This window comes from Benincasa hispida, chromosome 10 (assembly GCF_009727055.1).
Source record: "Benincasa hispida cultivar B227 chromosome 10, ASM972705v1, whole genome shotgun sequence".
Taxonomy (NCBI): Eukaryota; Viridiplantae; Streptophyta; class Magnoliopsida; order Cucurbitales; family Cucurbitaceae; genus Benincasa; species Benincasa hispida.
The window spans coordinates 20,483,191-20,496,617 of NC_052358.1; the positions used below are offsets into that span (position 1 = coordinate 20,483,191).

The window sequence follows — 13,427 nt, forward strand, 5'->3', positions numbered from 1 at the left end:
CCCTTCACAATGCTTTTCCGTTGCCGCCTCCTCACGTCTCAGCCTAGCGCGCCTCACCTTCGTCCGTCATCCGCCGCTCGACCGTAGGTCTCGGTCGTCCAGCCACACAAGGTTCCGGTCATTTCAGCCGCATGAAGTTTCGTCCGCTTCCAGCCGCGCCGAGTTTCTTCGATTTTTTTCCTTCCGTTTCCGTTTTGCGTCCACCAGTCGCTGACTGTTTCGGTTCTGCCAAGAACATGGTTTGGAGATTTAAGTTTTTTGGTTTTTAGTTAATGGGTTCTGAATGGCTACTGATTTTTTGGTCTGATTTAAATTAATTCAAGGTGCGTTGTTGCTCAATTAAGGATTTCAAGACATTTGATCAATATTGTCCAACAACACCAAGGTTCGTTTGGGCGCCTTTTGGTAAGTTATATTGGTTGTTTTGATTGGTTTATTCTAGGGCAATTCGAGCATCTGACTCGAGTCAAAAAGGGATTTGGTTTATAATTGGAGTTTGGTTGCTAACTGTTTGACATAATTTCGAGGTAAGTGGTTTATTGCCGGTATTGCCCTAAGATCTTGATTTATAATTGGAGTTTGGTGGCTAACTGTTTGACATAATTTTGAGGTAAGTGGTTTACTGTCGCTATTGCCCTAAGATCTTGATAAGCCAAAAATTCTTGTGTCACTGTATGTATGAGTAAAATGTGCTAAAGTTTGATGTATGGGTAACTATGATAAAGTTTGATGGTGATTCATGGCCTTGATTGCATGCTTATGTCTGTTTGAGATTTTTAATGACGGTTAGTGCCATGATTCATGGCCTTGATTGCATGCTTATGTCCATTGAGATTTTAGTGACTGTTAAGGTTGCCATTGGGCTATGCACATTGCATGTTGTGAGCCTTCGGACTCACACCCTATTCTTATGTACGGTGTCCTTTTTGGGATCACCACTTATGTTTATGCCTGTGACCTCCGGTGTCACTACTTATGAAAGCGTGCCTTGGGTTCACCTCTTATGCCTATGCCTATGCCTATGCCTATGATGCCATCAGATCACTGAGTGAGCCTAGTAGTGGGCCGCTTACTGAGTATACTTTTATACTCACCCTTTTCTTTTCCTATTTTTCAGGTAAGGATAATGATAAACCGGTGCATGGCAAGAGAGATCCGTGACCTGGCCATTAGGACGACTTACTGCTTCCGCATCTAGTGTCATGTTTTGGAGTCTGGTTTAGGAGTTAGGCGTTTTAAACTCTCGTGCAATATTCATTAATTTTATAATTTGACTATTTAATTGTTTTTCATTTTAAAGTTGGGTTTAGGGGCACCTTGAACAGTAAATTTTTATTTTATTTTATTTTTGTTTTAGTTTATTTATTATTATTTATTTATGTTTTCACACCTTTGCTCATTTGAGCACTATTAAATAAAATTTCGGCTCTTTTATTTATTTTTTTAGGAAAAAGAAATATACGGCTAAGCCTATACATGCATGAAGTAGCGTCCTAGGAATAAGTAGGAAAGTAGGGTCGTTACAAACAACCAAGAGGAAAACGACCGTGAGGGACGATGGGGAGAGAGAGCGTTACGGTGGATAGATGGGATGGCGAGCGGCGGCGACAGTGGTTTTGATCGAAAATTGGAGAGGGAGCAGGGTTTCGTTTCGATTTCTCTGAAGTCTTGAGACGTAGAAGGCCAGAATGAGTAGAATGAGTGATATCTGATGCCTAGCTGGAAGCCTTCAATGAGAACAGTAAAAAAACAATAATTGACTATTTGGGATGTTGAGATGATATAGGATGTCTGGTGATATCTACGTTTGGGGTGCACAATTGTGTTGTTTAAGTTCATATGTCTAGTGTGGAGAATTGTTATGTATGAGTTCATATGTCTGTGTTTGGTATGTAGAGTTCATATGTGAGTGTTATCTTGTTCATTTTTTGTACTATAAAATAATTTGTCTGTATGAACACTATTTTTTTAATCTTATAGTTCAATTATTGTATCAATTCAGTTTCTTATATTCAATTATTGTCTTTTAAATAATTCTCTATTATTGTTGTTTAAAAACATATCAGTCAAAATTTAAGATTAATCGTAAATAGTCAACGAAATACCAACATTTAAAAATACAAAATTTAATTATAAGTCAAGGATAGATGTACCAACATTTTTTTCTAAAACCTTTTTCCACTTTTTAAAACTACATATATATCATTTTCAATCATGACTTGATTTTGAAAAGAGTCTTAAAAAATAAGACAAATAAAATAAAAAATAAAAAATGAAAATAAGCTAGTGAAAGTAGTATTTAAAAATTTAATTTTTAAAAATCATTGAGAACTAAAAGATTATGAACAGTCAGTTAAATATTTTAGTGAGACATTTTAAAAAAAATGTTTTGTTTCTATTTGATTTTAGGGATTTCGTTGAGGCTTTTCTCATATATATTCACTAGTGAGTTTTTTATCGAAGTTTTATAATAGGCTTTTGAATACTAATGGGTTTTCTATCGAGGTTTTATAATGGGTTTTTGGATAGTAGATTTTGAATATTGGTGTTGTATATGAAAGTTCTTTTTTTTTTTTTTTTGTTGAGAAATTGTGTATAAAGATTTAATCCAAAATATTGTGATTTTTTTAATAGGCATTATACATATACAAAATTGATATACTAAGTAAACAAAAACGAAAAATTGAATGACATAATTTATAGATAATAAATTATTAATATACTCTATCACATGACACTGGAGGAAAAAAACGATGTATGTAAATTGAAGGTAAAAAATAAGTGTATGGAACTAGATTGAAATACCATGGTTTCTTAATAAAATGGATATAATGGAAAAAAATTACACCTGAAGTATAATGAAATAAACTCAAGAAAGAAGTAAAGAAATAAAAATGTAAGTGGACCATAGGAAGAGAGGAGAGAGTGATGATCGGGTATAGAATAGAGGAGACATAGGAAGTGGGGGTGGAGAAGCTGAGAGAGTTGTTAAATGAGAGTTATTGTGCATATGTTGAAAGAACTAAAAAGGGTAGATGGTATATCAATAAGCCAAACAGTGATATAGGGGCTATATGATCTCCCACATAATATATTCGGCCCCCAAATAGGCCCGACCCTATCTGATATATCTATTTATCAATACGGTCAAAAATCAATCTACTTCCCATACTCTATGGTAAGTTTATCAAGGGAACCTGGTTTTTCTACATCACAGTGCTGGGATTGTGGAGACATGGAAGCACAATGGATATATATATATATATAATTAATGAGTTCATTATATATATGTGTGAAGCTGATGGAAAAAAAAAAAAAAAAGAAAGAAGAAAGAAGTGAACCGCGGTTTTTTCTTTACATGTTTTTCCTTGTTGAACCTTTTGGGCTTAAGCCAAACTATGGGTCTAAATTAATTAGGTATCACATATATTTATGAATTTTTTTACTTAAAAAGCCTAACAAATAAACACATATTATATTAATATCTTGACCATTTCATTTTTTTATAAAAAAAGAAAAAAAAATTATTGATTTCCTTATTTTCATTAATATCAATAACTATTTACAATTTAACTTTCACCTACGTTTTTTATATATATATATATATTCCATGCGGGTCTCAATATTAGGTCTCGGTGAAAATATTTTTATTTCAATTTAATGTATTTTTTTATTCACATTCTTGCATAATCTAAGGTAACAAAGAATATATCCATAGAATTTAATTTATTTTATTTTTCATTCACATTTTTTTCTTTTTGCCTAATTCAAGGTAACAAAAGAATATCTTCATAGTCATCAAAATCGTGATTTTGTAGAAATTATTTTCTTAAATAAAACTACATTAAATTGATCAATTATCTTCTTAATTTCCTTCTTTCTTTACTTCATTTTTTCAGAAATAATGGAATTAAATGAACTTTACCTTCAATCCTAAATATTTATAACTATTACTAAAAATTAAATTTATATCTATATTTAATTTTATTGCCATGTTAAAGAAGGCAAATTCTTTAGATAAAAATTAATACATAAGATTATTAAAATATATGATAATTAAAGAATGATAAACTTGATAATTAATAATAATAAACTTTCCATAATCATCCTACTTCTAATGATTTCATAGGATAATGATGAGAAAGAAGACGAGGATCATTGAGAAGAGAGAAAAAAATGGTTTATTTTATTTTATTATTATTATTTTAAAACCAACACCATCTATTAATATTTAATGACTTTCATTAGTAAAGAGACTAAAATAAAACGTTTTCTAAATGTCAGGATTTTATAATTGTATTCATGTTTATATTTTTTATGTTTTAAATTAGAGCTGCAAATTTATGTACAGAGCGTGTTCTTAATTTTAACTAGTATAACATAAAAAGTTCATAACACACACCCAAACGTATTAGAAAAAACCTATAAAAAATTTAAATGATCTAATACAAATCAATCTCAATGTAAAATTAATGAGAATAATATAAGTATTTGTATCCGTCAAGTGTTAAAATTTGATTTGCAATTATATTTCTACATAAATGTCATTATAAAAACTATTAGAGTACACATTTTAAATTTTAAATTCAAAATCAAAAGTTAAAATATAAATTTATACTATTGACTTAGATTATAGGTTTGAATCTTCTCTATCCCACTTATTGTCAAATAAAATTTAAAATTTAAAATTTAAAATTTAAAATTTAAAATTTAAAATTAAAATGATATATACATACACATACACATTTGTTTTATTGTCCTACAATTGATATGCATGCATCTCAAATAGTTTAGATCTCTGACCCAGACAGCCGACGCTTGGAGGCATTGGAAACGGAAACCTGACCGAGCCTGTCTGCTTTGGCCGATACAAGTCGTTCTTTTGGAGGAATATAATGTCGTAGCCATTCCCCAGTGTATACCTGAATGCACCAAGAATAAGGTTAACTGAACTCATCGCTACTTGTTAGCATCATATAAAGTTTCGTGCTTTCTGCAAAAGGAAAACAAACCCATCTTCTAGTATGAGAAGATAAAAGAAGAGAACTAACCTGTTGAGGTCGAATTATCTTAGTGTCGGGATCGTCGAGGGATTCTCGCCAATGTGCTAAGTATCCAGCCATTCGAGGGATTGCAAACAGCACGGTGAAAAACTCAGGTGGAAATCCCATAGCCCTATCAAACACATAATTAGTTATTTGACTGGCATCTCTTCATTACAAAACTAAAATATCCACCTTCCTACCTATATATTAATCCAGAGTAAAAGTCAACATTTGGGTATAATTTCCTCTTGACAAAATACTCATCAGAAAGAGCAGCCTTCTCCAGAGCAACGGCCACCTATATGGCATAGTAATCATTGTTAAACAAAATTTTCAAAGAGAACTTGTAGTTCGCTCTTAGAGAGATCAGATTGCATATTAATATGGGATGAGTATTAAGACAAATACCTCAATTAAAGGATCCCGACCAACAATAGAAAATACTTCTTCGGCAAGTTTTCTAATAACCTTAGCTCTAGGATCATAGTTCTTGTACACTCGATGGCCAAAACCTGACATCTTCCTCTTCCTGAATAATCAAGTAATGTTAGTAATCTACTAGCATTCCTTAAAAGTTTATTGGTACAAAATGTCTACCTGTTTCCACAAAAAGAGATCTACCAAGTTATTGGCACAAAGTGGCAATTACCTGTTTTTAACACCCTCGATGAATCCTGGAATGTTATCAACAGTTCCAATCTCACTTAACATTTTAAGGACAGCCTACAATCATCAGGAAAACAAAAGAAACACACCAAAACAAACACGAATATCAAAAAAGAGTCAAGACTGAAACCCATAACCAAATCATTTGAAAGCAAGCTTATTCCAATTGCCGATAAAAAAAATATTTTTATGCATACCTCATTGGCCCCACCATGAAGAGGGCCATACACTGCTCCGACAGCTCCAGAAAGAGCAGTAAACACATCAACACCACTGAAAAGCCAAAAAGAGAAGGAATCAGGAGAGTATAAGAGATGTGCAAATAAATCAGGTCGTTAGCATAAAGCTGCTTACCTTGATGCTAAATGACGAGCAGCAGATGTAGAGCAGTTCATTTCATGCTCTGCATGGAGGATGAATAAAATGTCGAGGACTCGAGCAAGCCGAGGATTGGGTTTATAAGACCTATTACCACTGCATGGAATAAAAGTTTTGTTCAGGCCCAAAGCCTTTGTTATTCGACTTCCCAAATTCAGCTCATATTTTCTCTTCAAATGCTATTCACCTCATACGAGTATCCAATTTAGCAAAGGTAAAGAAGATGCATTTCTATTAGGAAATATAGCTTGTCCTCATATATTACTGAAAAAAAATACCCAGGCAACTTACAATGAATCAAGCATGTACAAGAAATTCTCCGAATAAGAAAGGTTGTTGGAAGGGAGAACAGGAGGTCTTCCAGCCAATCTAAGATAAGCTGCTGCTGCAATGGTGGGAGCCTATAAATTCAGAGAAAATACCATCAAATTAGTTGGTAGTTTCATCCATCTAGAAGGAAATAGATGGAAGTCTCAAACTACATCAAATGTTCAATACAAGATTAAATTGGCAAGCAAACCTAAAAAAGTAACACGGCCATAACAAAAAAACAACAATAAAATTATCTTAGCTGATAAAATATTCATAGAAACCATACCTTTCCTATAATACGTGCAATTTGTTTGTCTCTCACTTGCTTAGACTTGTAAAGATCTTGTCCCTAAAGCAAAACAATGATTCAATACTAAATATAACAATTCTTTCACATTGATCACAAAGCCTTAAAAGATAAATGCAAGTAGGAACAATTACATAGAATAAGATTGCAATGAAGATTTCATCAAGAGCTGTACAATTATTAGGTTAGTTTATCTTGATTTTTTAATCAGCTTTCTTAGGCTTTTATATGGTATTTTCCAGCTTTCTTTTAATGCCACAGAAAACAAAAATTAGGTTGTAAATGGGAGTTTTAACTGATAAACGTGTGAATTTTACTTCCACTGCATACTAGTACTAGCAAGTTTGTGTTCAGAAAGTGAGTAGGAAATAAAACAAAGAAAATACGCAGTTTTAAATATTAATTGAATACAGAAAGTAAAAAATAGAACTTCCTCTGCTGTATGCCCTAAAAACCTTTTCTTGAACAGCCACAGCATAAAAAATAATCAGTTCAAGCAGGTATAAAGAGGCACTTGACTTTAAAGCCGGGTTGAAACTCAGCTTCTAGAGGAAGGGGAAGGACGGACCCAAGTACTCAAGAAACTTCCCCTGAAGTGAGATAATTGCTCCCTTGGTTTGTCTTTTGACTAAAAACCTATATTAAAAATTTAGAATTCCAAACTTTTCTCTCTAAACCCCCGTTCAAAACTTTTTCAACAAAAGATGTATCCATAAGAAGTTACTTATGAAAATTTCTGGCTCCACTAAGAAATCAACTTACTCTAAGGGCAGGATTGGCATCTGGATGAAAGACAGATAGAGCACTCATTGCACTAACAAGCACACCCATTGGATGTGCATCATGAGGCATTGCTTGAATAATATCCTATTGAAATAGAGAGAGAATCAACACTATCAATAAGAAGTCCTTCAGACTTATTGAAATTTATATAAAGAAATATATGTAGGAAAAATCAATAGATAAATGCAATCTCACCAAAAGTCCCTGCGGTACAGCCGAATGCTGAGAAATAGCAAATTCCCAGTCTGCCAATTGACTCTGAGAAGGCAAATTCCCATACACTGGAACAAATCACACATTACATCAATGAGTTTAGACCAAAAAATTGTTAGTTAAAGTGACGGCTACTCAAACGAATACTTACTCAAGAGGTATGCAACTTCCACATAGGTACTACTCTCAGCCAACTCCTCAATTGGGTAACCTCTGTACCTAAGAATTCCCTCATCACCATCAATATAACTGATCGATGACCGAACTGGAGCAGTGTTGAGATAGCCTGGATCGTAAAGCTTAAGACCCTTGTCATTTGCTCCTGTACTTATCTACAAATACAAATAGTACCAGCAAATATATTAGACGACCCTAAAGTTACAACAAACGAACAAACGGATTCTAATAAGGGAAAAGATTCAACAGATCCATTAATTGGTGTACCTTCTTCAAGTCAGTGGCCTTTATGGTGCCTTCTTCAGATATCTGGACCTGGTACCTCTTACCAGTTCTCTCATCTACAATCGTCAACGTACCCTTGAATCTTTCAGGCGGCGCAACCATGGTCCGAGCTGACACGCAATTAGCCTCCAGGGACGAAGCCATCACCGGCGGTTCCAAAGTCGCAGCGCTCAGATGCGCTGCCAGAACGGCCAAGCGACTACGAGCAACGTTCGATGGCGACGATTCCATGACGGTGGGCATCTGTTTTCCTTTCCGATCGACGGAATTGAGATCGGAGAAAACAACCAAACAATTTCTTGAATTTCCCCTCTTATAAATTCCTTGATACAGTTTGTCTCTTCTTCCTCGTCTTATTCACGGAAAATAGCTCGCATTTAAAAGATGTGAGAATTGATAAAATAAAAGCATTTTAGGAAAAGGATTACCGGCTTAAAATTACGAGGATAATCAAATTATCCAATCCAATATATATCAATGAGAGGTGATAAAACGCTTAATATGCGGTATCAAGAGAATGAGGCGATTGCGTACTAGAGTTTATGTTTGGGCTGGGCCAAGTCAACGATTTTGCCGACATAAATTGTAAAATTAGCCTCGTTTTGTAATCGAATACCATCCTCTTCGAACGAGGATGAACTTTTTTCCAAAAACATTTTGTATAAATTACAAAAATCACCGCAGGTAATTTGCAATTATATCTTCAAACATTCGACGGTAACAATTAAACTTCAAATTTATACAAGTGTTAAAAATGGACACTCAAACTTACATAATTGTAGAAATTCTAACCATTGTATAAGTTCGAGAGCTCAATTTTTATTATTTAAGATTCCAATTCTAATCTTTGTAGAAGTTTGAGAGTCTAATTTTTTTATAATTGAATATACTTGTAACTACTATCGTACTTAAAAGATAATTTTTGCAATTTACCTTATTTTTCTTTGGCTAAATTATCCAAAATATTTTAAAGTTTTGATTATACTTGTGTTTTCTAAATAAATGTTTATTAAAAATTATTTTTCCTTTAAATATTTTTAGAGTATGCAAAATTGATGTGATTGTTGACTTGTGAATATAGTGATAGGCATGACTTTAGAAATGATTGACAAATTGTTTATCACCACAAACTATTAAAGTGAATATAGTTCAACTAACATAAAATATATATTTTTCTCCGTTAAAATATTGAAATCCTCAATTCCCATATTAAAATAAATAATAATTATAACCACTTAACTTTTTTTAGCATAACAAATGGAATATAAAGATTTAATTTTTTACCTCGATGAAAGAGTAAGTAACAAACTACTAATATATACTCACTTTGGCCAGTCACTTAGGCTAAGTGTTTCAAATAGTGTAATGCTATTTATCAAATTTTACTTTGAGTTTCTACAAGACACGTATGTTATTACAGTTAAAATTGTTCCAAAAAATATTTAAATTAATTTGAAAGTGTTAATGATGATAGTAGAACTTTGCAATTATAAAAAATCATTTTTTTTTGAGTATTTGAGGGGTAAAGTATTTTAATTTGAGAAGGAAATAGTAAACATTGTAACAAACAATAAAAAAATAATAAATATTTTAGCAAATGAAGATTTTGAAATAGTGTTGACTTAGCTCAATTGGAAAATACAAAATAGTGGTTATTATAATCTTAGAATAATTTTTGTTCTAGACACACTATTTGTTTCGTTTTTGTTTTTGTTTTTTTGTTTTTTTTTTTTTAAATTAAGTCTATTTCATCCACATTTCTTATAATGACTTGCATCTTTCTTAAGTAGAATGATTAAATTTTTGGCTAAATTTCAATAACAAAATCAATTTTTTTTAAAATCATTTTTTTTAACTCTCAATATTTGGCTTGATTTTCTAAACTATTGGTGAAAAAGTAGATAGAAAAGGAAGAAACCTAAAGTAGAGATGTCCACGGGGCGGGGCGGGGACGGGGAAGCCTTCCCCGCCCCCGTCCCCCTATTCCATTCCCCGTCCCCGCTAATTTCCTCGCGGGGATTCTGCGGAAAAAAATTCCCCGCCTTTATTTTTCTCTAACATTTTTTAATTTCAATTAAATATATATTTTCTTACAATTTTATAAAAATTTTCAATTAAATTTTCATTTAAATGAAATATTATCAATTTTACTAATTAAACAATAATACACATGCAATTTAAAAAATATAATTAAAATGCTAAATTCTCATAATTTGTAAAAATTAAAATTCAACAATTAGAGGATCCTATTTTAAATATTACAACATTTAAAGAATTAAAGTAATACAAATCTTGAACTTAAATAATTAAAATATCCATAATTATTTTAATAAAGTCTACAATATTAATATGAATATATATATATTAAAAATTTATAATTTATATACAAAATCGGGGCGAGGTGGGGCGGGAAAACGGGGCAGGGTCAGGGAATATTCCTTGTCCCCGACCTCGAATTGTAATTGGGGGAAAAAAATTTCCCACTCCCTCCCCCATTCCCCGTGTATCCGGCTATTCCCCACCCCGTTCGGGTGGGTCCCTACGGGCCCCGAACCCGCAGATTTTTTGGACATCTCTACCTGGAAGTGGGAGTGAAAGTAGTGTTTATAGGCTTAATTTTCAAAAACAAAAACAAAAAAAGAAAATAGTTACCAAACGGGGCCTTAGTGTTGGTTTTTGATAATTAAGTCTATAAGTATCAATTCGATCTCTAAATTCATTGTTTTATTGCCTAGTTCCGACCAATGTTTTTAAAAAGTAAGCCAATTTTGTAAAACTACAAAAAGTTATTTTTAAAAGTTTGTTTTTATTTCTGAATTTGGTTAAGAATACAATCCTTCTACTTAAATAAGATGCAAAGCATGGAAAGAAATTAAGAGAAAATGAACTTAGTTTTTAAAAACTAAAAAACAAAATCAAAATGATTAGCAATAATGAGAGACATTATTTTTTTCAAAATACTTTTTTTTTTTCTTAGTTTGTCAAAACCATTGTGAGCTTAAGATTTGCACCTCTCCATTCGAAGAGTATAATCCCAACAGAGTGATGAGTTTATAAAGCATGATCCCAAGTGATTAATGAATGTGATTGATCTTTTAACTCCAAATATGCCATTTTTAACATTTAGACCTTGTCAAATAGTCTTTTTAGTTTTTGGTTTTTGTAATTTCCAAAAAAAAAAAAAAGTTTGTGAACACCTTTTTTAATTTCTGATATTCTTACTTTATTATCTATTTTTCCCAATGTTTTAAAAAACCATCAAGTTTTGAAAATGACCCTTTTTTTGTAACGTTTTCTATCCCCCCTCACTTTCTTATATTTTTGTTTTCTGTTTTTTAATACAAAATATTAAAATATATATCATTAGGATGGTTCTATTTAAGTCACTATAAATAAAAATAAAAAATCTCTTTCAATGTAAATAAAGACCTATCAACACGTTCTTCAGATAATTTTGTTTAATTTTAAATTAATTAAAAGTAGATTCAATGTTTCGGTTGCATAAATAATTTAGAAAAAAAATTATATCATAATTTCAATTTCTACATTTCACTAAAATGGTTGAAATCATTGAATTTGTATTGATTTTGTTATCGGGAATATAACCTCCAATAAACGGTCATTCGATGTTTTCTCTCGAAAAGTATACCTGTCTGAAGGCTTTACGGCTTGTCTTCAATGTTACTTTGTCTAGAAGACTTTGCAACTTATTCTCAAATGCAAACTTATCTCAAGCGGATTTTCAGCTTGTTCTCAAAGCTATAGTTATTAGGTTTGGAAGTCATATGATTTTCAAAACTTCAAGAGAGTGATGTTATTTGGATATTCATAACTTTAATCTTCGGGTCTTTAAATGTTCAGAGCTTCAATCTTCAGTGCTTCAAATATTCAAAGCTTCTATATCTTGAACTCAAAGCTTTCGAGCTAGCCTATATTTATGAGGTAGTTGCAAATATAGTAAGACCCAAAGTACTCGTAGATATAGTACAATGCAAAAGAATTTGTAGATATTACAAATTTTAGATTTTGCTTTTGAAGTCTATCAGTGGTAGACAATATCGCTAGTAAGGATCTATTAGTGATAGATCTTATTACTGATAGAAGTCTACAAACGATAGAGTATATCACTGATAGATTTTGTTATATTTGCAATTCCTTAAAATATTGTTGTACACTTAAGTCCCGTTTAGTAACTATTTTATTTTTTATTTTTTAAAATTAAGCTTATTTCATCCCCATTTCTTACAATAATTTGCATCATTTTTAAGTACAATGGTTGAATTCTTATCCAAAAACAAAAAACAAAAACAAAATTTTAAAAGCTACCTTTTTTAATTTTCAATTTTTGGCTTATTTTTTAAACCATTGGTAAAAAGTGAATAACAAAGAAATAATTTGGAGGTGGAAGTAATAGGTATAGGCTTAACTTTAAAAAACAAAAACAAAAATCTAAATAGTTATCAAATGTGACTTCAATTACTATAAATGCTATGCTACCTTTTGCAACTATCCTATATTTACCGGATTTCCATGGATCTTACATGAGTTTGAACCCAACACATTTGGAGCTGGCTTGAGTCCAATATCTTATCTGGCTCAAAATTCCACCATGGACTTGAATTGGGTCGGACTTTGGACTCGAGCAACTGTAATTTCTCGTCCCAATTCAATTTATAGTTTCATGCCCAACCAGGCTACTAGCCAAATAAATCAATCATTGTTAGAACTTAATTAACGTTGAATTTAATAACCTTTGATTATGATCAAATGGCCAAGGAGATATTTGGCGTTTTTTAGTTTGCCATTTGCCATTTATTTGTTTCCAAGTTTTGTTTTATGGACAATAATCTTTAATTGGTCCTTAGTTCAATAAAACAAGCTTTCATTGTGATTGGCATCAAATTTTTAATGATTTTGAATTATATAGGTGAAAGTAGTTCTAAATCATAGGAAGTCACTTATAGTTGATAGCATCCCAAATTTCAAGAGTATAAATTGATTTTTTTCAAAAAAAAAAAAAATACCAAATCAAAATTTAAATAGAAAATACGATGCATCAAACCAAAAATTTATTGGATAAAATAAATTGAATATATATTCTTAAAAATGTCATAAATGCTAGTTTTTTACACATTTTCTTATTATGTTTTCTATCATATTTGAACTTGAGTTGAGTTAGATAAAGTTAATTCTATGAAATTTCTATCTTGTTTGAAAATGCAGGATTCTTAGTCCGAGGTTCTTTGTCTAGGCGAATTCCT

At 31.7% G+C, this 13,427-nt stretch overlaps 1 protein-coding gene and 1 long non-coding RNA gene across 2 annotated transcripts; one reads left to right on the forward strand and one right to left on the reverse strand.

The window, feature by feature from the left end:
- Positions 1-6: 6 nt before the first annotated feature.
- Positions 7-1,226, forward strand: LOC120087726. The gene is made up of 2 exons (XR_005484666.1): positions 7-239; positions 324-1,226. It is a non-coding gene; the product is annotated as an uncharacterized LOC120087726 (long non-coding RNA).
- A 3,457-nt stretch (positions 1,227-4,683) lies between these two features.
- LOC120087617 (citrate synthase, glyoxysomal) lies at positions 4,684-8,611 on the reverse strand. The gene is made up of 13 exons (XM_039044448.1): positions 8,149-8,611; positions 7,856-8,036; positions 7,687-7,772; positions 7,471-7,575; positions 6,688-6,750; positions 6,381-6,490; positions 6,066-6,185; positions 5,909-5,984; positions 5,695-5,768; positions 5,454-5,574; positions 5,246-5,343; positions 5,052-5,175; positions 4,684-4,922 (listed from the first exon to the last, which is right to left on the reverse strand). Exons 1-13 carry the CDS (start codon positions 8,407-8,409, stop codon positions 4,791-4,793), a joined length of 1,551 nt encoding a protein of 516 aa, XP_038900376.1. The 5' UTR covers positions 8,410-8,611; the 3' UTR covers positions 4,684-4,790.
- Between the last annotated feature and the right edge of the window lie 4,816 nt (positions 8,612-13,427).

Excerpts from the sequence above, each read along its gene's own strand:
- LOC120087617 (XM_039044448.1), bottom strand. The coding sequence starts at position 8,409 with ATGCCCACCGTCATGGAATCGTCGCCATCGAACGTTGCTCGTAGTCGC. Across the intron at positions 7,576-7,686 it reads CTGTACCGCAGGGACTTTTG|GATATTATTCAAGCAATGCC; the intron begins GTGAGATTGCAT and ends CTATTTCAATAG. Across the intron at positions 6,186-6,380 it reads TTGTACATGCTTGATTCATT|TGGTAATAGGTCTTATAAAC; the intron begins GTAAGTTGCCTG and ends TATTCCATGCAG.